General features: G+C 37.3%; 1 protein-coding gene across 2 annotated transcripts in view; it reads left to right on the top strand.

Annotated features, from left to right (window-relative positions):
* Positions 1-25,350, top strand: part of LOC108711048 (prostate androgen-regulated mucin-like protein 1 homolog) — a 50,442-nt gene extending 25,092 nt beyond the window's left edge. Inside the window, exons 1-4 of one of the 2 annotated variants that reach the window (XM_041590953.1) lie at positions 3,729-3,771; positions 10,162-10,851; positions 21,515-21,593; positions 24,967-25,350. In XM_041590953.1, the coding sequence (XP_041446887.1) occupies positions 3,744-3,771; positions 10,162-10,851; positions 21,515-21,593; positions 24,967-25,051 (882 nt within the window). In that variant the 5' untranslated portion in view covers positions 3,729-3,743 and the 3' untranslated portion in view covers positions 25,052-25,350. Of the gene's footprint in view, positions 1-3,728; positions 3,772-10,161; positions 10,852-21,514; positions 21,594-24,966 lie in introns of those variants that run through there. The other variant, XM_018252377.2, reaches the window with a different exon arrangement.
* Positions 25,351-25,741: the final 391 nt, after the last annotated feature.

Genomic DNA, 25,741 nt, shown 5'->3' with positions numbered 1-25,741 from the left:
CAGAGGACATAGAGATCTGCAGTGTTTCTCCATTATAATAAAATAGTATCATGTACTAAGATATAATTAATACTTGTAAGAGGTAAAACAATCCTACTGGGTTTTATTAATGTTTAAATTAATGTTTCAATTGTTTTTAGTTTTTTTTAGTTTTTGTTCAGTTGTTCACCTCCCAAAACTTTCTTCAGTTCAGTTGGTTTCAGATAGTTTACCAGAAATTTTTCAGTTTACCAGACTTTTTCCAATTACTTTCCATTTTCGTATTTTTTACCGTTTTTCAGAAATCTAAATTTAAAATGCAATACCCCTGTACCAGGTGTGTTTCAATCTGACAGCTCAGTAATTCAGGTGCAGACTCTAAACTCTAAATTTTGCAACATTTAGTTGATACATTTCTCAGCAGCATCTCTGGAGTATTAGCAACTATTGTATCAATTCTAACATCTGCCTTTAATGAAACCCAGAGATTCTGCTCAGCAGGGACAAAGATAAGAATTGTATCAATTTAGAACAGTTTGCAGGGTCGGTGACCCCTCCTACCAGAGCTTCTATAGAAGGTGAAAAATGAAACACACATAGAAAATATAAAGTAATTGGAAAAGGTCTTTATTTCTGGTAAACTATCTGAACCCAACTGAACTAAAATAAAGTGTTGGAAGGTGGATCAACGGGCTGATGCTACAATGGTGTTGGAGGCCACAGTGTAGTGGAATTCTACCAATTGCAATTTATTTAAAAAAAAAAAAAATCGAAATTTTACAAACTCGGGTGAATAGGATCGACCCGGCAAATTTTCTCCGAAAAAAACTTGAATGTTGGGAAAGCTGCACACAACTTCAAATTAATCCCAGGACATCTTCCATAGGGTAAAACAGCAATTTGGCAGGTGGTGGCTAATAGTCGAGTTCTTAAAGGGAAAACTATACCCCCCAAACAATGTAGGTCTCTATAGAAAGATATCGCATAAAACAGCTCATATGTAAAATCCTGCCTCATGTAAATAAACCATTTTCATAATAATATACTTTTCTAGTAGTATGTGCCATTGGGTAATCATAAATAGAAAATTGCCATTTTAAAAAATAAGGGCCGCCCCCTGGGATCGTACGATTCACTGTGCACACAAACAAAACAAACAAACCATACTTGTTAGGTCACATGAGTCAATTAACAGACAGAGTTGTGTCTTTTGCTTCCACACTTCTTCCGGTTACAGTTAGAGTTGTAGTATTTCTGGTCAGTTGATCTCTGAGGCAGGACACAGACCATCACGAAATGGGGGTTCAAGGCAAGAGATGTAAAAGGGCAATATTTACTTAAATATATATTCCAGTTTGGTAAGATTTTTTAATATGCCACTTAATATGATATAAACTATCTGTTGCTTAAGTATTCATTTTGGGGGTATAGTTTCCTTTAAAGGGCCAGTGTATGATACATTTTGAAAATCGAATTCAAATTTTAAAAAAAACTTGAATTGCATTGTAACAATTCCCTAGTTGAATTTGACAGTTTTGGCCATAAAAAAACTCAAAAATTTGATTTTTCACTTCAACCCTTGATAAATCTGCCCCTAGGTGTTCATGAGTGACACAGGTTACACGTTGCTCTTTAAGACTGTTGGGGTTTTCCTCAACTAAGTCATTTTAAAAGCTTTTTCTTATCCTTTCTTATAACATTGAACAAATGAACAGCATTTGCTGGAATAATAACACAACATTTTATTAAACCTTGGGGTGATATTGTTTGGAAAGTTTGAATTGACCACTATATTTATATTTAATGACATGGGGCTTGACATATTGTCAGTTTCCCAGCTGCCCCCAGTCATGTGACTTGTGCTCTGATAAACTTCAGTCATGCTGTACTGCAAGTTGGAGTGATTTCACCCCCTCCCTTTCCACCCCCCAGCAGCCTAACAAAAGAACAATGGGACGGTAACCAGATAGCAGGTCCCTAACACAAGATAACAGCTCCCTAACACAAAATAACAGCTACCTGTTAGATCTAAGAACAGCACTTTATAGTAAAAGCCAAGTTCCACTGAGACTGATTTAGTTACATTAAGTAGGAGAAATAACAGCTTGCCAGAAAGTAGTTCTATCCTAAGGGCTATTCCACACGGGGAGATAGCCACGCGTTTGCGGTCGCCGCGACCGGCGCAGGCGACAGTTTTGTATGGGCGCCTATGTAAAAACGCCTGTGCTAACCACACGAGGCGATGCGCTTTTCAACAGTCGCCTGAAAATGCCTCGCCAGGCTTTTTCAGGCGACTGTTGAAAAGCGCATCGCCTCGTGTGGTTAGCACAGGCGTTTTTACATAGGCGCCCATACAAAACTGTCGCCTGCGCCGGTCGCGTCGACTGGCGCAGCGCTTTGTCGCCGCAAACGCATGGCTATCTCCCCGTGTGGACTAGCCCTAAAGTGCTGGCACAAGTCACATGACTGGGGCAGCTGGGATACTGACAATATGTCTAGCCCCATGTCAAATTTCAAAATTGAATATATAAAAATCTGTTTGCTCTTTTGAAAAATGGATTTCAGTGCAGAATTCTGCTGGAGCAGCACTATTAACTGATGTGTTTTGAAAAAAACTTGTTTTCCCACAACAGTATCCCTTTAAAGAGCAACGTGTAACCTGTTTTCTCTTTTGAGTAATGGATTTCAGTGCAGATTTCTGCTGAAGCAGCACTATTAACTGATGCATTTTGACAGTATCCCTTTAAGGTCAGGGTGTAACTGAAATAACAGAGTACTGTTAGATTCTGTCTGCCTCTGTCAAGTGGTAAAATGGAATCCTGGCACAGCCTGCTTTGTGAGTTACTGTAAAGCACAACATCAAACATATCCAAAAGTTTCCTATTAGTCCTTCAGAGAGTGGTCTGTCTTTTTAAAGTGATGTATAATAAACTATTGGATGCATTAGAATTTTTTCTTTTATTGTATAGCAAGTGATTAGTTGAATTGATAATAAAGAAAATAGCATAGGAGGTTAGGTGCCAGTCTGGCTACAATAATAACTAAGCAACCAGAAATACATAATAGCACAAACAAGTGTCACTTCTGGTATGACTCCAGTAGTAAAAAACAAATATCTACAACGTGGGGAAAGAAAAGCAAAAGTTACAATTGCCCTTTAGCTATAGCTGTTATTAAAGGACAAGACATTTGAAATTAACTATGGGTACCAACTATTTAGACGCCTCCTCAATGAATACAACCTATATGCTATATTACCTCCATAGTTAAGGTACAAAGCATTTTGAACAGTATGGTGAATGGATTCAGTGGGATTCTGGGGTATTCATGATTGCATTTAAAAAACACAACATGGTAATAAAGATGCTTATGGTTCTATTTTCCTGTCATTTATATAATGTTTTTCCTATATAATATATTTTGTTTTGATTTTTTTTTTGCTGTACAGTACATACATCAGAGATCATAAAATGAACCTTGCAACAAAATCAGGAAGGTTCTGATAAATTATAGCATACAGTCAGCTAGTAGCACTTATTAGTCTGTCTAGAGCAAATGTTGCCCCTTTTAATACATTGCTTTAACAAATATTTTAAGATTATCAAGGAAAATATTACTACTACGTTACATTTGAAAATCTACTTTATTTCCCCTTTAAATTTTTGTTGAACTGTTACAGCACCAGAGGATGTCTACATCTTTCTAATAGCGCTGCTCAAGGGATCAATAGAGCACTTCATTGTGTTCCGTGACTTTTTCCTTCGATGAAAAATGCATACCGGCAGCACAGCGGTGAGACTTCAGAAGAGCTTTGTGTTATGATTTACTGCATATAAGTTGTCATTGCTGAAAAATGGCCATATAAATAGCTATAGCATTCTTTTTTTCATCTAATCCTGAGAGCAGTTGTCTGCTGTTGTGCAGCTGTCCTCATGATAAATATATATTTCCTATTTTGGCAAGGATTTTATTGACTGGTGTCTAGTTTTCAGTGTTACAATGCGCTTTTTATATTGGCTTTTTATTATAAAGAATGAATCATGCAGTCACAGCTTCCACTGTAGTGCTGTCTTGTTTAAAATCTAAAATGAGCACTAGGAGTTGTATAAAATTTGCCATCCACCAGCTGTCAGTTGCGAAGCATGCCATGCAGCAGAATATTTTAGAAGTATTATAGAGAAACTTTGGCTTAATCTTTTTTATTTTGATATCATTAGTCTTTTCCAAAGGAGTGGTCTGGTCTTTTAGCTTGTTCTTTGTTATAACTCTGGTGTGACCTATGAGTCTTCTTTCTTTTGTGTACCTTTAATTGCCTACAGCAATATTCAAATAGTGAATAATGATCCGTTCCTATTATGGAGATATCTTTTGGTTGAACATACCTTAGCAAGCTGAGCCAAGGAATTTCCAGACGATATATCGTTCTATGATCCTTACAGTCATTAGTGCGGATTGGAGAAGAGCTGTTTCTAATTGGTGTTGTTGAACGTAGAAGATATAATTGCTACAGTTATCATTTAAATTGAAAGCTATGGTACATTTCTCAGGGAAGCATAATGGAACGTGAAAGACAATATTAATTCAATTACATAATTAATACCCACTAATGCTTCAGAAAAGAAGACCTTGCTGCAGTTGTAAATGAAGGTCATAGAGCTGCCCGGTTGGGCTGAGTATTGCTTTTTGTAAAACAAAATTGAATATTGCAACTATTGCAATGCTACAAGTTCCAAAGCCCAGCTCACTTGGACCAACAAACTGATGTGACAGCACTTTGCTGAGAAACTGTATACAGCAAATATGTTTAAAATATAAGCAGAGTAATATATAAACCTGTATAATTAAACTGTCACTTTGAAAAATGATACTTGTTGACTTTTCAGGGGTAATCAGTATAACAACATGTAGGGGCACATTTACTTAGGGTCGAATATCGAGGGTTAAGTAACCCTTGATATTCGACCGTCGAAGTCGAAGGATTTAGCGATATTCGTTCGATCAAACGATCGAAGGAATAATTGTTCGATCGAACATTAAATCCTTAACAATTTGAAGGATTTTAATCCATCGATCGAACGATTTTCATTCGATCAGAAATTGGCTAGAAAGCCTATGGGGACCTTGCCCATAGGCTAACATAGGTGCTCAGTAGGTTTTAGGTGGTTGAAGTTTTTTTTAAAGAGACAGTACTTCGTCTATCGAATGGTCGAATAGTCGAACGATTTTTAGTTTGAATCGTTCAATTCAAAGTCGTAGTTGAAGGTCGAAGTAGCCAATTTGATGGTCGAAGTAGACAAAAAAATACTTCGAAATTCGAAGTATTTTCTATTCTATTCCTTCACTCGAGCTAAGTAAATGTGCCCCTGAGCGTGCTCATCATGTTGGGGCTATCATAGGGCTGCAGATTTGTGTTATAGGTTCCTTGTGTTATTTCAAGCACTATCCACCCCTTCACAACTCCCTATACTGCTTGTTCAATTGTTCAATTTACACTGAGCAGTGACTGTTCAGGATGGGTATCTCATTATTAAACAAAGCAAACAAGATGAAATATTAATTATAGGATTAAAATAGTGCTAGACAAAATACCTGAAAAATATATAAATTAAGTTGCCTTGACACATTCTTTGTATGAACTACAACCGAGGTATAATATTTATAGAATGCTCGGGACTGGGGATTTTCCAGATAAGGGATCTTTCCATGATTTGGATCACCATACCTTATGACTGCTACAAAACATTTAATCATCAAATAAACCCAAAATAACTTTTTGCCACTACTGTGGATATATGCAGCTTATTTACCAACAAGTACAAGGGGCAGATTTATTATTACAGAGAAAAGGGAAATATTTTTTACAAATTAGCATGTTTTGCTTATAATGGATTCTATGAGAGCTTCCTGGATAACGGGTTTGCCCTTTTGTCATATAATTCTAGCCACAGCTGCCCTTACCCCATGCTATGGTTCCAGGTATAACAAAAAATACATTTTTTAAATTGCAACTTAGTCAGCCATCGGACTTGTTTCCAAAAATATCTAGGACAGCAAATACTGAATTTACCTGCTTAAAGCAGTAACATCAGTTTTGAAGAATCATTTAAAACCATCAAAAGTTTTTGGAAAATGTGCCACTTTTACTGGCAAAAAATCGTTAATAACAATGATACCATTGAGAGTGCTTGGAATATTTTAGGATTCCCCAGTTCCACGCATTTGATTTTGGAGTGTTTCCATCCCCGGTTTCAAAATCACTAGAGGCAAATGTCTATTAACACCAATGACATAACTACTGGGGGTGTGATTGTACCAGGGGCCGCAATTCTTAAAAAGTATTTGTGTGTTTGCATGTCCATGGCATATGGGGACCCTGGGTGCAAATCCTGGTCCTGGACCTGGCCCAAATGACGCTAATTATGCCACTAACTATGCATCTCTAACTACCAGAGACAGTTGATTAATGACACTTCTTATCCAATCACGAAAACCTTAGAAATTCACTTTGCCTGCTGATTGAAGTAATACCAGTTAGTGCCGAACTGCACATTTCACCCATTTACTCCAATTCTGGCTGTGGAAAGCTCACACCTGGAGAGGGGGAATGATGCCAAGACGCCATGTTAAATTTAATCTCAGCCAATGAACATATTGCGCGTACCCTTTTTCTGGTTCTGCTTTAGATTGAGTCTAAAGCCTTCTTGACTTTGTCTGAAAGTATTTCCCAATTTTAGCCCATTCTAGTATAATCCATGTAACAATTTTAAGTCTGATAAAAGTATATAGTGCACTAATTAATAATTTCTTTATTCTATTCACTTGCACAAGTGACCAACACAGCAACAATTATGTCTTAACCGTGATATCCACCTCACAAAAAAACTGATTAGCACTGTTCTGGATTGTTTCTTAATCAGGGCTGGATTGTGGGGAGTAATTGTCAGTGCTTACATTATGTCATTTAAAAAGCCATTGAAGTAATTATTGATAATTATCTGTTTGCTGAAGGTGCTTATTTGTTACCTTGAAATTAGTACTTACTATTTAATCAAGTTAATTAAAGGGAGGCTTAATAGTATTTTAAAGCCAAAATGATATCCAGGCTCTAGCATATGAAGTCCCATGCATCCCTTCAGAACACCAGGCATCAAGTGTGTTGCTAGGGATTAATGTTTTTTATATGGTTGACATTGAGGGTATATATCTGATGCTCTATATTTACTACCTCAAAGTAGCATTTAGGGATGGAATTTCTCTTAACAACAGTATGTTCTTTTATGTTTTTTCAGTGGCAGAATCATTTAATCAATAGAGATTTTTTTCTAAAACCTGTTGCACAAGTAACAACAACATTTCTCATGTTATAGCATCCAGTGTGATGGAGACCTGAAGGGTCATTTAGTTATGGAGGCACAGTGTGCAAAGAGAAATTGTGGACACACTTCACCATGGTTGTTAGCCAGTATAACCATTATCAGAAAAATATTCCTTTTTAGTAGTGTGTGGCAATGGATAATCCTGAACAGCCATTTAGAATACTATGGGGGTGACTCCTGTTTCATACGATTCACTCACACACAAACCATGGGCACACATACATAATTACATAGTAGATACAAAGACATCAAGTTCAACCCCTTAATAAATCCCAGGCACATAGTTACATATTTAATTAGATGCTAGGTTACATTAGCCAATGACTTTACAGAGATCTGTCTTTTACCCTCACATTTCTTCCAGTTACAGACTGCATTATTTCTATTCAAGTTATTGCTTATTATTATAGGAAATATCTTTAATTTTGAAGGTACAGTTTTCCTTCAACTGATAACATTTACGTTTGTCTGTAAATGTTGCTAATCTTCCATTTGTCCATGTCCAGTTGGGATTTTTTTTTATAGATTCTGGTTAAAGTGTTCCCTCCATATACTTGAATCTTAGGCCAAAGCTGACATTAAAACAAAGCTGTCAAGAGAGTAACAGAATTTTTCCTATCCCCCCCCCACAAAAGTTTTGTACAGGTATAGGATCCCTTATCCGGAAACCTGATATCCAGAAAGCTCCGAATTACGGAATGGCTGTCTCCCATAGACTCCATTTTATCCAAATAATTCAAATTTTTAAAAATGATTTCCTTTTTCTCTGTAATAATAAAACAGTAGTTTGTGCTTGATCCCAACTAAGATATAATTAATCCTTATAAGAAACAAAACCAGCCTATTGGGTTTATTTAATGTTTAAATGAATTTCTAGTAGACTTAAGGCATGAAGACCCAAATTACGGAAAGATCCATTATCCGGAAAACCCCAGGTCCCGAGCATTCTGGATAACAGGTCCCATACCTGTATATGTAAGGTGACATTCTCGAACCCTAGGACAGTCCCATCTAAACTATATTGTATCCATGCATTCATTGATCAGATATGTAGGTTTTTCTGAAAAGATCGAGGGTGGGATAATGAAACATCATGGGAGGGCCAATCCATGTCCTCTAGTTGGGCAGCATTGACCTGAATACACTTGCATCTGTATAGTTCCATCAGTTTGAGAGCACAGGGTGTTCTTACACTAGATTTGTATTATGCTAAATGTACTGATTAGAATTAAACTGTATCACTTCATTTTTTCTTTGTTTTTAACCAAACGAAAAATAAATAAATGTTTTAGGGAAACACGTAAACAGAACAAAACTCTCAGTTAACTAAGAGAAGGGGCATTAGGCAGTGAGTAGTAATGCTAAAAATTATAATAACTTGACAACTGCAAAGTCAGAACCAGTGGTGTAATGAGAGCATGCAGGTCTCCCCACCAGAAAAATCTTGAGAGGGGCCTGGCATGCATAGCTTGACCCCCAAATGCTTGCATCGTTACAAGCACGAAAATTTAAGGAAGAAAAGTGTTGGGAATTACACCACTGGTCAGAACTAGAACAATCGTGTCACAGAAGCTGTGCAACTAGGAGACAGGAGTGCCTCCAGAAACCCAAGTTCTTACATTTGAACCCCATATAAGTATATAATTTGGGGCCCCCATTATTGTACTCACCTCTTAAAAAGCATATACATCTTATTGGTTGCTATGGGTTACTGCTCCTGTGCAAACTTTGTGCCTTTTATTACATATGTGGGATTGTACATTATTTTATATATGTATATATTATTCCCATTCCTATATTACTTTGCTTTATTGGGTATATGACAAGAATACTATTTTAACACTCAGTTTCGTAATATAAATGTCACCTAAATAAATATGGAATAGCTCTAATCCAACCAATTGCCCGACATACTATTGTATACTGTATAATTTGGTTAGAATGCTTGGAACACACAAATACATTATGCTTAAAATATGATGCTCTTTGTAGCCTCTATGCAGTGCCTTATTAAATGCTGGAGCAGCATGAAACAAAGGTGCACCAGTGTGGGGTGCAGGAGATTTATATTCTTAGAATGGTGCAAATGTTAGTTTATGTCATTATTTGCAATATATATATATATATATATATATATATATATATATATATATATATATATATATATATATATATATAATTTAGTTTAGTTACTAGTTTAGTTTAGTTACTATTCATTTTTTTACAGTTGCCACATATTTTTCCCTATTGAACATGAGCTCAATGAATATGGTCTTTGTTTCTTGAGCTAAACAGAGAGAGATTGAAGCTACTTCATGTTTTGGTCCTTGTGGGGCAGTTAATTAGATTACCAGAGCAGAGGTAATCTCCTTGCACAATGGACTCATGCTTATGGGTGTTGGCATACAAGGCTACTGAGAGGGAGATTAGTCACCCATCGGCTTTCCGAAGTCGCCCGAAGCTTCCTCATGAGGCAACTTCAGGCGACTTTGGAAAATGAAGAGTTCCTAGTGCCATCCCACCAGCGATTTACATTCTAGCCGTTGGAGAGGAATTTATGGGAGATTAGTTGCCCCATGAAGAGGTGATTTGTCGCTGGGCGACTAATCTCCCCCAGTAGTCTCGTCTGCCACCACACTAGCTGTGAGCCAAAACAGTGGGTGAAGGGAGACAATTGTGTGCTAGTTTTATCCATTACACTTATCTTGAACAGTGGGTATTCTGCCCTTATAAGTTTAGATTACATTACATGTTTATAAATCTTTTTAACTCTATCCTTCTAATGTATTCTTTATCTGTTACACAGCTACAGCATATACTGAAACTGGTCCAACTACAGATGACTCTTTACATACTACTCTTCCCCAAATGCCCAGTGCATCAACTTCTGTTGCAACATCCATTGCCACATACTCCACTGAAATGGCTACGTCACTTACATCAGCAGTGAACTCTACAAGTAAACCAGTAGTTGACACCACATCTTCAAGCAATACAACTGTTTTATCAGCAAATTCCACTGTCAAAGAAACTACATTATCAAATACTACTTCAGCAGTTACATCTACAAATTCAACAGGCGAAACAGAACTTTCGGTGCCAATGTTAAGTACAACGTCTCCAATGACTCAAAGTGCTGCACCAAACATCACAGACACAACCACAAGTACAAATCTTACTACGGTATCTTCTTCAAATTCAACAGAGCATGCAACTGGAAGTGAACTGACATCAGCACCTACAGCAACAGATCCAAATCCATCTACAGTGAATGTCACCTCCTCATTTACAGAGATAACAAAAGAAACCCAAAATCCATCTGAAACAAGTAGTACTGTAGATAATAAAGAAACAACTGTACATGAAGCAGTTAGTGAAGCAACAACATCACCATTCACTATAAGCACAAGCCAAACATCAACATCCAAGAAAGTAACAGATACAAGTGAGGCTACTACTGTTGTTGGCGTCGGAGAACCAAGAGCATTGAGTTCAGGTAAGTCAGACCATTTGTTAATTAGAAGTAGATTAAAAAGAGCATAATTCATTTGTCATGCTATGAGGTGGAAAAATATACAAGTCAATGGATATAATACATATTACAAGAAACAGAATAATTACCATATTTTTTTATAATTTGAGGGGTTTGGTTTTATATAATGGAATGACACTTTTCCATTAAAGTTTATAATGCTGTACAATTATATATGCTGATCGCCAGTCTGACCTATGTGATCTGGTGTAAGCAAATGTACACATATCTTTTAGCCTAGCACTGCAGCTGCCAATCAAATGAGTTCTTCAGGGTCATAAAGTCACTTACTTTCTACATGACCTCTACAGGTTTTAGCTGGAGTACTTTCAGATTCTAACTATTTCCAGCTTTAGGGTATAATAAATCTTGGAAAATTCACTCTTTTTTAAAAAAAAAGGAACAAAAAAAGTTAGTTTTTTTTTAACCAGAAAATTCCAGTTATGGTTGAAAACTGTCATGGAAAAACTCAAATGTTTTGGGAAAACACAACTCGACCTTTGATAAATCTGCCCCTTAATCAGTAGTAAATATAAGTGGGAGCAGGCCTGGACTGGCAATCTGTGGGTTCTGGCAAATGCCAGATGGGCTGCTATAAGGTGCCATAGAAAGTCAGTATTTAGTGGGCTGGTGGGGAGCTGTTTGGGCCTCTGTGTGGGCTGATTGGGCCTCTGTGTACCTGAAATGGCGTATTTTAATTCTCAGTCCGGACCTGAGTGGGAGCTACCACCCAACAGTAAACCTAAAATACAAAAATGTGATTACTGAATGTCATAAAAAGGTCACTGAAGTGAAGGCAGAAAGCATGTACGTGTATAATTATCATACAGAGAAGACATATCCACAAACATAAAAACAAGATCCATCTCTTTGGCTAAAACTCCTAAAAAAGGGTGTAAAATTTAGCATTTTTAGATAGTATTTGTTTATCTATAATGCTGTACTATTTATATAGTCATCGTGTCATGATTTTCTTTATTGCTGGATCAGGGTCACATTTATATGGATGGCATTAACCGATACCAACTACAATTTCGAAACATGCCTTAATGATGTAGTCTGTAAGCAACCTTGGGGAAAAAGGATGTGTTTTATATAGTCTGAGAAAAATTTCATAGCTTGACATTCATATCTGCACGTGGGAGCTCATGAAACCTTAAAAGTCATTTATGTGTATTTTACTTTTCTCCTGGGCATTTTCTTGGCACAACCAAATATCAGCTCACTTGAGCATTCACATATATCATAGGGAATCTTATACATTATTTTTATTAAGGAATTTCTTTGTGCAGTGATACACATAAAAAAGGTACAATAGCTTAAAATAGTTTTCATCTTAGGACCCTATGAATAAGTATTTACTTTTCCATAGAATATAAGTAGGACATGACTTATTACTTGCAAATATGTTTTATCTGTGTGCTTCTATAGGGGAAAATTCACTAACCTGTAGAAATTCGGCAGCAACGGCTTCGCTCATATCGCCACACTTCGCCAGGCGAGAATTCGCTAATTCACAAAAATGCAAAGTTGCATCCAGGGTGCCCAACGATGGCAAAGTTTCGCTAGCGTTAATTCGGCAAGCAAAGTTACGCTAGCTTTGGCTAATTTGCATACAGAGGAAAGTTAAATTTCAATGGACGTTTTTGTTGCAGCAAATACATTACACAACACAAGAGTTGTTATAATGCCCTACACATGAGCCCAGTGTATAGTTTATGTGCCATATGTAAGGAAATGTAGGGGGGGAAGCCGAGTACCCTAAAAAAAAAATTATGATTATTTGCAGCCTATCGCCCTGAAAAACTGAAAAGTCTCCAGCGTTTTTTGGGACTTAGAAACATTTTAAATTTTTTTTTGAAGAACTGCTATTTACTATATTGCACTTCGCCTGGTCTGAGGTGACGAAGGCAAGTCTGGCGCAAGAGGTAACGTTCATTAAGATCTGAATCTTAGTGAATTTGCGTAGTTACATTCATTCGCCAGAGCGAAAATTGGCCTGAAGGTAGAGTTCGAAGTAGCGATAGAGTCTATCTCCTTCACTAGCAAAGTAACGCCAATTTTCGCCAGCGTTAGTCACTTCGCCCTTTAGTAAATTTGCCCCATAGTGTTTATACATATCACTGTACACACAGCAACATTATAGCTTAAGTAAAATGCCTGTGGTGAAACCAAGCAGCATGGCAGCCTCATGTGATATGTTGTGACAGTGTACTATTAGGTATTACTGTCTAATGGACTGGATGCAGGCCTTGAAGGCATTTGTATGGCTGTCCATAGACTTTGGATGTTATAATATTGATATTTTGATATTGCATACTTGGCACATAAAGAGGTCTATACACTAATTTTTGAGGTTGAGAAAAAAAAGTGAGCACCAAAAAAAATCCTGACAAAACTTTTTCTTGTGACTTTTTTTCTTGAATGTGACAGAATATTCCTGCATGCATTCTTCATAGTTGCACATCTACAAAAATCACATTGACCATTCCCATTGAACCAATTCCAATTTATTGCCAGTTCTTTACTAAACCCCCACTATTTGAAATTTCATAATAGAATATTAGTCCAAAGAATATTCTCAATTCAAGTTCAAATTTTTTCTCGTGAAGAAAATAAAACTTGAATTATGATAAATCAGACTATATATATATATATATATATATATATATATATACACATATTGTCTCCTTGTCTCCCCCTTATGTGTACCATATGCCACTCCCTCCCCACACCAGCAAAACCCAGCTATCAGAAGGGCTGTCCCGGTGAAAACTGCCTGTGTGGATTTCCAAATTAGGAAACACAGACTGGACTCGAGATAGAATGACATATAGATTATCCAATCACCTGCTCATCATAGTTTGGCCCCCATGAACTCAAGTCCCCATCCACTAAATAGCCCTTCCCACCCGTGGCACCACACATACTTCTCCTGCTCAAAAGATAGCAACCTCCTAGGTACTAACCTCTTTTCCCTACCCCTAGTTCCAGCCTTGAGTCCAAATATAATACTTAAAAAAGAGCACAAAAAGAACTGAATCCTTGGTAGAGATCAGGGGAATAATTTAGTTCAATTCTCAAATCCCGTTCAAGAAGGAGTAATGAGTTTGGGATCCATTATTAGGAAACCCGTTATCCCGAAAGCTCCGAATTACGGAAAGCCTGTCTCCTATAGACTCCATTTTATACAAATAATTAAAATTTTTAAAGATGATTTCCTTTTTCTCTGTAATAATAAAACAGTAGCTTCTACTTGATCCAAACTAAGATATAATTAATCCTTATTGGAAGCAAAACCAGCCTATTGAGTTTATTGAATGTTTACATGATTTTCTAGTAGACTTAAGGTATGAAGATCCAAATTACAGCAAGATCCATTATCCTGAAAACCCCAGGTCCCATACCTGTATACTTACTTTATCTGTACTTCCTTGTTGTCTGTGCTATTTAGTCTAATAAATAAAACGGCATCAGTTATACAAATTGTGACATAATTGTGGCATAATAAATAAAATGGTGTCCATTATAAATATAATGAACTGTAAGGTAAAGTTGAACTAAATCCCTTCTCTCTCATTTTATGGGTGGGACAAGGAAAAAAAACAACAAACCATATTTATCAGAATAATGATGTCATTAAAAGGAGTGAACCCTATTTTAATCCACTGGCCTCTGCATAATTTTTTGTATTTTTTATATAGTATACCATGGGTGCTACATCTAAACTACATCTAAACAGGTCGCATATGTATTTCAGCATAGGTAGAAAAGTACATTCAAACTATTTCCCACTTCACAGTCAGATATCATCTTGCAGTTTGTTTAACCGGATACATCATGTAAGGTGATCCAGGGCAGGAAGTCCATGTGTTCACTAGCAGAGCACAAGGTAAGATCACCGAGTACTAAAGCACAGCAATATGGAGCAATAAAAAGCAGAATATGTGACAAAAAATATAACATTCTGTTGCAATGAAAGCAGATCCAGACATTCCAGTTCAAATTAATCCTGCTTTGTAGGGAACAGTGTGTTTTAATGCAGAGTGATGCTAAGTAGAATTGATTATGTACTTATGATAAAGTGTGTGTGTACTTGTGTAGAACATCTCTATATTTATCTTTTATAAATATATATATATGAAGCTTGCTTATCTTTGTTCATAAATCTTTAGGCCACAAACTCATTGTAAATTTGTTATGTACTGGATAATCTTCCAGTGTTATTCTACTGAAGAAAGTCAAAGACAAAAGGGCTACACTATAATTGACATAAATGCTGTGCTAATCGACGTCACTCCGTAAAGGAACATGAAAGTGTCCAAACAAGCACCCTACACTTCTGTATAGATACATTAAATTGGGGTTTCCAGCTTTAAAATAACTTTTAGTATGATGTAGAGAATGATTATCTTAGGCAATTTGCAATTTTTTTATTTTTCAATATTTGTGTTTTTTTGTTATTTAGCTTCATATTCAGCAGCTCTCCAGTTTGCAGTTTCAGTAATCTGGTTGCTAGGATTCAAATTACCCTAGCAACCATGCTTTTATTTTAATTAGAGACTGGAATATGATGAGCAGATGTAGCCTTACAGACCATTTGTTTTTCAGATGAGGTCAATGACCCCCATTTGAAAGCTGAGTCAGAAGAAAAAGGCAAATAATTCCCAAACTATAAAAAATAAATAATGAAGGCCAGTTGAAACGTTGCTTAGAATTAGCCATTCTGTAACATACTAAGAAAGATGAAAGAGTAACTTAGAGCATTTGTTTTTTAGATGAAGTCAATGACCCCCATTTGAAAGCTGGAAAGTGTCAGAAGAAGAAGGCAAATAATTCCAAAACTATAAAAAATGGCCAATTGAAAAGTTGCTTAGACATACTAAGTTACCTGAAAGGTGAACCACCCCTTTGTGGGCCTATTCAACCGTGGCAACCTGAAGTTGCCAGTTGTTGAGTAAATAGCCAAATCTCTCTGAATTTTAAAGGGCACCTGTTGGGTAAAAATGTTATCCCCAACCAAAGGTGCGGGCTAATATAGCTCGCATTCCGGTTGGGGATAACAGTAGCTTTTTTATTTAAATGCCCCCCACCAGCGCTAGGCTCCCTGCACCGGGAGCGCCCATGTTGTGTCACTCGCATGCGCATAACGCGCATGTGACGTTACGTGCATGAACATAATGAGCAATTCAGGGCAGCTTTACATTATGCGGATGCAAGTGAACGGACATGGCTGCTCGCACAGGGAGCTCCCTCTCTGTGCGGGTAGCCAAGCGCTGGCCGGGGCAATTTTTTTAAGCAAAAACTACGGTTATTCCCAACCGGAATGCCGGCTCTACTAGCCCTCCCCTTTGGTTGGGGATAACATTTTTACCCAACAGATGCCCTTTAAGTAAGCAGATCTGGCTAATTTATCTACACAGACCAGTATCTGATCAGATTGTTCACCGTTGACCTGAACCATCGTCAGGTTAGTCCATAAGTTCATTCAACCGCTGAGAACATTTGCACCATTGCTATAGTAGGGAACCACTAGGATTTGGAGCCAGGGAAGCATAGGCAGAATTTTTTCCCCCAGTTCTAAAAAATGTATGGCAGTAGGCGGCCAGAAGCAACAAAAAGTTTTGCACTCGCCCAACAAAATAATTTTCAGTGGCACCTGAGGGTTTTTCCATGTTTTTATTTAATGCGAGCATTGTACAGTATACAAGCCGAACTAATCAAAGAGAAATGCATTTCTTTAAGGCTAGCTATAACTGTTCACAAGCAATATATTGTGGTAAAACATTCAAGGGGGTGGTGGGTGGCACTGTATAATCTTGAAAGGAAACTTGGCACTACAGAGCTACATCAGTTGCAAAAGCCAGGCTATGTATTATTGATAAGAGTTTAACGCCAGCTGACCTAAGGTTGACTGGAGCTGCTGTATATTTAGGAGATGCAGGAAATGTAATAGTTTCTAATTTGTAGAAACACATGGCAAACTATAAATGGCAAGGCAAGCACAAAGAGCAAAAGTGCATAAATACTTCTATTGTTCTCAATGAACGGCATCAGAAGGATCATTCGTGCTTATCCTGAAAGAAACTTCCCCCGAATAGTTTGTTCTGTGTGACGTCTGTTACATTTCCTTATTGAAAACTTGGTAGAAAGGTGTGTGTCAGTGTGAAGTATAAAGGAGGCCTTTAATTGCATCACCCATAGCATTCTATAGTATCAAACATTAAAAATAATACAGCAACAGCAGATTCAGATTCATTCATATTTCAAGTATGGTATATTGCTTAAAGGGGTTGTTCATTTTTAATTTCACTTTCACTGTGATGTAGAGAGTGATATTTTGAGATCATTTGTATTTGGTTTTAATGTTTTATCATTTGTAGTTTTTGAATTATTTTGCTTTCTGTGCAGCAGCTTTCCAGCATGGAATTTCACCAGTTATCTGGGTCCAATTTAACTTAGCAAACAGGCAGTGGTTTGAAAGAGAGACAGAAATATGAATAGAAATAAAGGTAATACAAAGTAGAAATAACAATAAAATTGCGGCCTCACTGAGCCATTTTATGTTTTTGCTGCCGGGTACCCAAAAAAATACTTTGAAATTCTAATTTTTTTTCATTCGAATTCTTCACTCAAGCTTAGTAAATCTGCCCCTAACTGTGTAAAAAATTCATTATGGTGCAATCTGTGTCTTCTGTGCAGAATAAGCTAAACCAAATGAGTGTATACATAGTTCCTAATCATAATGTCAGGAGCTTAGAAGCCATATATATTTGTTTCTAATTGACTCCCTTTGCCAGTGTTTAATGTATGATAGATTGCTAGGGGTTACTGCCTAGGTGCAAATTTGCACAGTGTTAGTGAATAAGCCCTAGACATGCACTTTGTATAGCCCAAAAATATCTTAATATCAAGTCTTAAATAAAGAAGAATGTTGAGAACACTCTTGAGTAGACTAATAACAGTCAAGTTTTATTCTGGTCAAAACCCAAAGGCTTTTTATTTACTCATTTTTATTTACCGTATATACTCGCGTATAAGCCGAGTTTTTCAGCACCCAAAATGTGCTGAAAAACTCAAACTCGGCTTATACGCGGGTCATACCTTTCCGCGGCCCCAGCAGGACTGCCTGTGACTGCCTGTGTCGCCGCCCGGAGCAGGTCCAGGAGCTCCGGGCGGCGCGTCCTTCCCTGCCGGCGTTCGCTTTCAAAATGGCGGCGCCCATGGCCGCCACGTGGGTAGCGGCGCCGGCCGCTACCCACGTGGCGGCCATGGGCGCCGCCATTTTGAAAGCGAACGCCGGCAGGGAAGGACGCGCCGCCCGGAGCTCCTGGACCTGCTCCGGGCGGCGACACAGGCAGTCACAGGCAGTCCTGCTGGGGCCGGGTCACGTTTTACTGTGACAGAGGGAAGGACAGAGGGAAGAGCAGCAGACGTGAGTGCCGGGGTGGGGAGAGCGACGGGGTGGGGAGAGCGACAGATGGGGAGGGCAGGGGGGGGAAGTGGCAGAGGGAAGCAAACATGAAATGGGGGTGGCAGAGGGAAGCAAACATGAAATCCGGGCGGCGACACAGTCAGTCACAGACAGTAACAGGTACCTGCCCAGTGTCCCCCAATTGTTGCGGCCGGGTCACATTCACATTTTGAAATCTGACATGGGGCCCCTAGGCTTATACACGAGTCAATACATTTTTCCAGTTTTCTTAGGTAAATTAGGTACCTCGGCTTATACACGGGTCGGCTTATACACGAGTATATACGGTACTCAACAAAAATTGTAATTAGATCTGAGATGGCAAAAGCTATTATAACCTATGGGTCAAGGTTAAAAAAAGGCACAACAAATCTTGTCTTGTGCTAGATACTGTACATTTCCATAATAGATTCCTAATTTAGGCTCCAACTTAGACCCTAAATTGTTCTGAATAAAAGTAAATGCCTAAAAAACTACACACAGAAAAGGAGCGTGGGATAATGGAATGAAAAGATATTTTTCCACTTTTTGATCTACCACTCTGTGTGTGGTGGAATTTTAATGATCTGAGATTTTAGCAGCTGCTTCAGTAACAAATATACAAGCTGAATTCTTCAGATTCACTTTCAGGCATATTTGCAGCAAAACATCTACAAATAAAGAAACACTGCATATAGTTGTAATTGTGTGTTCTTTTGCCGTGTTCATTTTTATGTAATTATAGCTGTGGCTGGTACTAGTTACCAACACCTGCCTTTGATTAAGTGCCCTATGACTGCTGGAGTCCCTGACCCTGACAACCTGCTGAAATGCACTTATGCAGAGACATTTGGTAACTGATAGCAGTCATAGTTATACCAGCCATAAAAGGATAATAATAAATAGAAAATACAAGACCAGAAGACCAGTGGATGTTTACCCTTTCTGCTTAAATAATTCATTAACAAAAGTTAACATTTTCAGTATATCATATACTCATATAGCTCACCATACCTGTACCTACATACATGAACTCATTTACAAAGCCCCACAGTGCAGAATTTAAAAAAGGCTGTAATAGGCCTTGCACTTTTTGCATTCAAAAAGAGACCTCTTCTTTCACTTTTGCCCAGGGGACTGGTAAATGACCCCTACCTTTCATTTGTACTGCCCCACAAAGAATGACAGAATTACAAAAGTAGACTTTTTTAAGTATATGTTACATTAAGGGGCTGATTCACTAAGCTCGAGTGAAGGATTCGAATGAAAAATACTTCGAATTTCGAAGTATTTTTTGGGTACTTCGACCATCGAATTGGTTAAATTCGTTCGAATTCGAACGAAATCGAACGAAAAATCGTTCGACTATTCGACCATTCGATAGTCGAAGTACTTCCCCTTTAAAAAAAACTTCGACCCCCTACTTCGGCAGCTAAAAGCTACCGAAGTCAATGTTAGCCTATGGGGAAGGTCCCCATAGGCTTGCCTGTGATTTTTTGATCGAAGGATTTTCCTTCGATCGTTGGATTAAAATCCTTCGAATCGTTCGATTCGAAGGATTTAATCGTTCGATCGAACGGAAAATCCTTCGATCGATCGATCGCAGGATTAGCGCTAAATCCTTCGACTTCAATATTCGAAGTCGAAGGATTTCAATCCGAGGGTCGAATTTCGAAGTATTTTTAACTTCGAAATTCGACCCTTAGTGAATCAGCCCCTAAAAGTGGTTACGCAGCATATATACCAGTCCCCAACTTTTTTACCCATGAGCCACATTGAAATGTAAACAGAGCAAAACAAGCATGAAAACATTTTCTGAGGGGTGCCAAATAAGGGTATTGATTGCCTATTTATTAGCCCCTATATGGACTGGCCATCTACAGGAGGCTCAGTTTGGCTGTAAACCTGGTTATTAACCACAACTTGCCTCCAAGACAGTAATTCAAAAATAAACACCCGCTTTGAGGCCACTGGGAGGACAATCCAAGGGTTTGGTGAGCAACATGTTGCTTAAGAGCTACTGGTTTAGGACCACTGATATATACAAACACGGCTCCAAATAAAATCCTGCCCCAGAATCTATTTTCCCATTATAGGTGTCTGAAGGTTGAAGGTACAATATCTTATTTGTAACCTAATAGAAGGGGGTAAAATGAAATCCCTTCTAACCCTAGTTGCTGTAGGATAGAGCACAGTGTTATTGCAGAGGTGTTGGGAAAAGGGGTTTAGTATAACATTCAACACTTGTTCCTTACTATGCAATAACTAGAGCAAGGTAGTTTTGTGTACAACAATAATGAGACAGGGTAACATTTTCCCTGCTTTGTGGCTTCACTAAGGTACCTTATGGCTCAAAGCTTGGTTTTGGGGCCATCTGCCTCAAGCTCCCCAGTATATCCACCTCCTGATACCAGGTGGAGGCCAAAAGAGCGTGAGCAATATACAGTACTCCTCCCTTATATAAACTAGGGACAGGTATTAGTCACACTACTCCTGGGCTTATTGGGAAACTTCTAGTCCTAACGGGAATAGGTTTTACACTTGAAACTTCCAAAGGAGCAGGGGAAGTTAACCCTTTGGGCTCCCTAAATTATCTAATAGAGTCATATACTGTTAGGGAGTGTAGAAAAATAATTTCATAAAATTACAATTATGCATAAAATCCAAATGCACAGTGTTCATTTATGTGAATAATGATAATTAAACAATTTTTTTGAAAGGGAAGAAAAAGCCACAAAAAGCTTAAAAGTTTTTCTAGGAATAATGTTTTAGATAAATATTTGCTATAAGTGGCTACTGAAGGATTGTGTTACAGGAAAACCAACAAACCACCTGAGATTAATGATGTATAATCTTTGTAAAACTATGTGGAATATGTCACCGCTGTCTAAATAAAGAATAATAGCAGTTACATTGCCCCTAGTTTGGTGAATTTTCACAAATGATTAATAATTATAGGGAAAGCTGTATGTGCAAAATATGGTACATCAATAACTTCACAGGAGGCAGTAGATAAAAAGGGAATCATAATTGGAGTCGTTCATTATCCAATAGTAAAATATGTTTTGTAATATGCTGTGTAATCAAAATGTTGGCATAAATCATATTAAAATGTTTATACTTAGTGGAATTTTAAGATTTTTATTTTGATGTAATTTTTTTTATTCTCTGCAGGAAGTGTTGCTGCCATCACAATAATTGTAATTTTATTAGTATTATTGGTGTTTGGAGGAGCAGCCTTTTGGAAGATCAGGTGAGTGACAAATGCGTCCATTATTTTTAATGAATGCATAAACTGGAGTAAAAAATAAAGTAGGGATGCACCAAATCCAGGATTCGGTTCAGAATTTGGCCAGAATTCTTCTTTTTTCAGCAGGATTCCAAATCTGAATCCTAATTTGCATATGCAAGGAAGTAAAAAAAATGTTTTTTCCACTTTTTCCTTTCCCGTCCCTACTTTGCATACTCAAATTTGTTTAGGTATTCAGCTGAATCTTTCCTGAAGGATTCAGGGATGTGGCCAAATCCCAAAAAGTGGATTTGGTGCATTCCTAGAATAAAGTAAAGTAAAATGGAAACAAATAATTTTGCCAGCAATGATTTTCAGCATAAAAAATGAATTTTATCTCTTCATAGCAAAAGCAAACGTGATGTTTCAGGACACATGTCTTTTTTCTCAGCCATAATAATCCTTTGTGCCCTGCTGCTTTTCTTCTTTGGATCACAGCAGTAGCAAAAACAATACATTGTCACTACATTGATTCATAAACCAGACTGACTGATATCATTATGAAAGCTTAGTCTTTGTTCTAGGTGTATCTTTGTATCTTAACTCTCATAACAACCATGAAAAGAGGGGGCAAAGCATAAATTGTGGATTAGTGCCTAGCCTTTTTGGTACACCTTTTTTATAATCCATCTACCAGAGTATTTTTCTTCCATATGACTCTTCTTCTGTGTCCCTTCTATAGCTGCCTCTCTCCTCCATGTATCTCTGTTTCTTTTTCCAACCCTATTTTCGGAACCCACTCTACAGTTGACTGGTACAGATTGCCATCTGCCCTGCTTGGCACAGTACCAACGTGCTGAGAGCAAAAACAACCAGGAATGTCACATGGGAACTTTTATTTTAAAACGAAACTTTGCAGAGGGAAACAAATATATGCACTTTGTTCTTATTTGTAGTAGAAAAAAAGCGACATTTCTTCTAAAGGGCATTAGCAAAGAGAAATCTAAAGGAACTGACATTTAGTTCACTTAAGTTCACAAAGGAACAACCTCATCTGCTATCTCCTCAGAATGTTCTAGTCGTTACTTTTGAAACAGTGATGCAAACTATTATTAGAGCCTTTGGAATCCTGACAGAGGAACTGGTGAATGCTATTTCATGTCTGTCTAGACAAAATATATTTAAATTAAAGAATAGATACAATTTACATTCTATTATTAAACAAGTAGTTAGTGGACTATATAATACTGTATATAGATGATTTGTATTTATGTATTAAAAACATAGGATCCAAAGTTTTTCTCATCTTATAACATATTTCCACCTATTTTTCTAAAATATTACACCAGTAGACTTTGTTTTTTATTTTTACTGGAACAGAGCTGCACCAGGGAATAGGCATGAGTTTTAAGCAGCTATCAATATCTCTTGTTAGTAAAAGTGGGTTGCTGGGGGGGGGTGTTGCTTGAGAGGTGGGGGGTTGAGTAGGTACCATATGGAAATCCAGTCTCTGTTTTCTGGTAATCAGTGGCTATTTTAAACTGGCCTGGCTTTTGTGTTGTTGCACTGTTTATTGTTTGGTTCATCAAATCTCCAGTTTTGAATTTAAACTGTTACATGGCAGCCATGCCATTCGAAATCGGAGGATTTTATACATCGTACGATCGTGTCACGATCGTACTTCGAATCAAGCGATTCAAACGATTTTATTTTACGATTTTCCCAAAAAATCCTTCGACTTAAAAAAACTTAGCAAAACACACAGGAGGTCCCCCATAGGCTAAACAGCAATTCGACAGGTTTAACTTGACGAAGTATTGAAGTCGAAGGTTTTTTTAAAGAGACAGTACTTCGATTATCGAATAGACGAACGATTTTTACTTCGAATCCAAGTCGAAATTAATGCGAGGTCATAGGGGCAGATTTACATATGGTCGAATATCGAGGGTTAATTAACCCTCGATATTCGACTGCCGAATGTAAATCCTTCGACTTCGAAGTCAAAGAAACAGTACTTAGACTATCGAATGGTCAAATATTCTAAAGATTTTTAGTTCGAGTCGTAGTCGAAGGTCGAAGTAGCCAATTCGATGGTTGAAGTAGCCAAAAATAAATTCGAAGTTTTTTTCTGTTCCTTCACTCAAACAAAGTAAATGTGCCCCGTAGTATCCTATTCGATGGTCGAAGTATCCAAAAAATGACTTCGAATTTCAAATTTTTCTACTTTGAAAATTCCCTCTAATTCACTTCGACCCTTGATAAATCTGCTCCTTAGTTGATACATTTCTCAGCAGCATCTCTGGAGTATTAGCAACTATTGTATCAATTTTAACAGCTGCCTTTAATGAAACCCAGAGATTCTGCTCAGCAGGGATAAAGATAAAAAATGTATCAATTTAGAACAGTTTACAGGGTCGGCGACCCCCCTCCCAGGGCTGCTTTAGAAGGTGAAAAATGACACTTTACACTTCAATATGAGAAAAATGGTGACACATAGAAAATGGAAAGTCATTGGAAAAAGTTGTTATTTCTGGTGATCTATCTGAAAACAACTAGTTGTTTGAACATGAACAACCCCTTTAAGAGAGAGATATAAGAAATGGATTATCAGAGCAAGAAGTTGCTTATCAGAAGCAACCTGTTTGGTGGAGTGTGGGTGCAGCTCAGTTCGCTAATTCCCAGAAATTACACTTTCTGTAATTACAGTTCTCATTTGTTTCCATAGCACTAACCACAGTAGGCACTACTAAACATATTTCCCATATTTACATATATACGTAAGTTTTTTTAAAACATTCAGATAACATCATATTAACATCATGCACTCATATCCACAGTCAGTTCACAAGGAAATATTTTGTTTTTCACAATATTAAGTTAACTATTCTATTCTGCCTAATTATCCTCCTCTCCTATAGTAGAAAATAACTCTTGCCTCACTTAAGGTCAATATGGAAGGCTTGAGATATATTTCCTCTTCCCCTACCACCAGGGTGATAATAACAATACAGAAGAAACATGTTGTGTTAAATGGCACAATAAATGTATGTCTGCAAGGCATGATATCCTGCTGTTGATCCCGTCGTTACTTGTTGGTTTTGATAATTTAAAATCGTAAAGTCTGTGCAAAATAATGCCCATTAAAATACTGAACACAATTTTCTTGTGCCTATTTGTCTATATATATTTTAACAGTAGCCCCTACGTGGTTGCATTAGGTGTAAGATGTAGTGTAGGTTGGGGAAGAATAGCCCTGTCGATAATAACTCTCTTGACTAGATGCATGTACTTGTCAAGATGGTGAAGCTACACTAAAGTTGGGGAAATATAGTGGTAAAAATATAGGGAATTGCGGTTCTTTTTCCACATGAAATTGACTTAATGTTTTTCTTTGTAGGCGTTCATCCTATGGAAGACTACTTGAAGACCAAGATTATGGCTCCTTGGGAAACTACAACAATCCCCTTTATGATGACTCTTAAAATCATGGACGCTGCCTATATCTGCTACATGTTGTTTGTATTGTTTTTCTGAACAAAAAAAAAAGCAGCTTAGATTATTTTCCCCTTTAAATTTTCATACCAGTGAAATGCCTTCTTTGCTTGATACCTTCTGTGCAATGAACAAAACACAAGTATTAACTGCAATTACACGTAACATTTCTGTAATAAAGGAGGAGCTTATTATAACTACAGAGTTCTAGTCCAAAAATCCCAGTGTTCTAATTCTGTTTTTTTTCTTTGTCTTTTCATCAATATACACAAATAAATTTCAATTTCTATTTATTGAAATAATTATTACAAAATGTATAGTCTACAGATCAATCACCGACAAAAGCATTGTATGTATTAATGTGTTTTAAGGTCTCCAGATGCAAGAGACATAATTTTTGCACTATATTGCACACAATACTTATGTAAATGTATGTTTGTTTAAATCCAGTATGTCTAACAGAAATCCCAAGGACCTTATGTGGCTTTTCAAGGATTTTTATGATTCCAGCCTTTTTTATAAGGCCGCAGACTTCTTAGCACAAATATTTGAAATAGCAACTAGCTAACAGATGTGATTTATTACTCCTGTTATATGAATGGAGTTAGACATCACTGGTAGATGATATAAAAGTTCTCTATTGCAAATTATAATATACATTAAGGAAGTTATTTATTGAA

Source organism: Xenopus laevis, chromosome 1L (genome assembly GCF_017654675.1).
Source record: "Xenopus laevis strain J_2021 chromosome 1L, Xenopus_laevis_v10.1, whole genome shotgun sequence".
Taxonomy (NCBI): Eukaryota; Metazoa; Chordata; class Amphibia; order Anura; family Pipidae; genus Xenopus; species Xenopus laevis.
The sequence above is the reverse complement of the archived record's forward strand: the minus strand, read 5'-3'. Positions and strand labels throughout refer to the sequence as shown.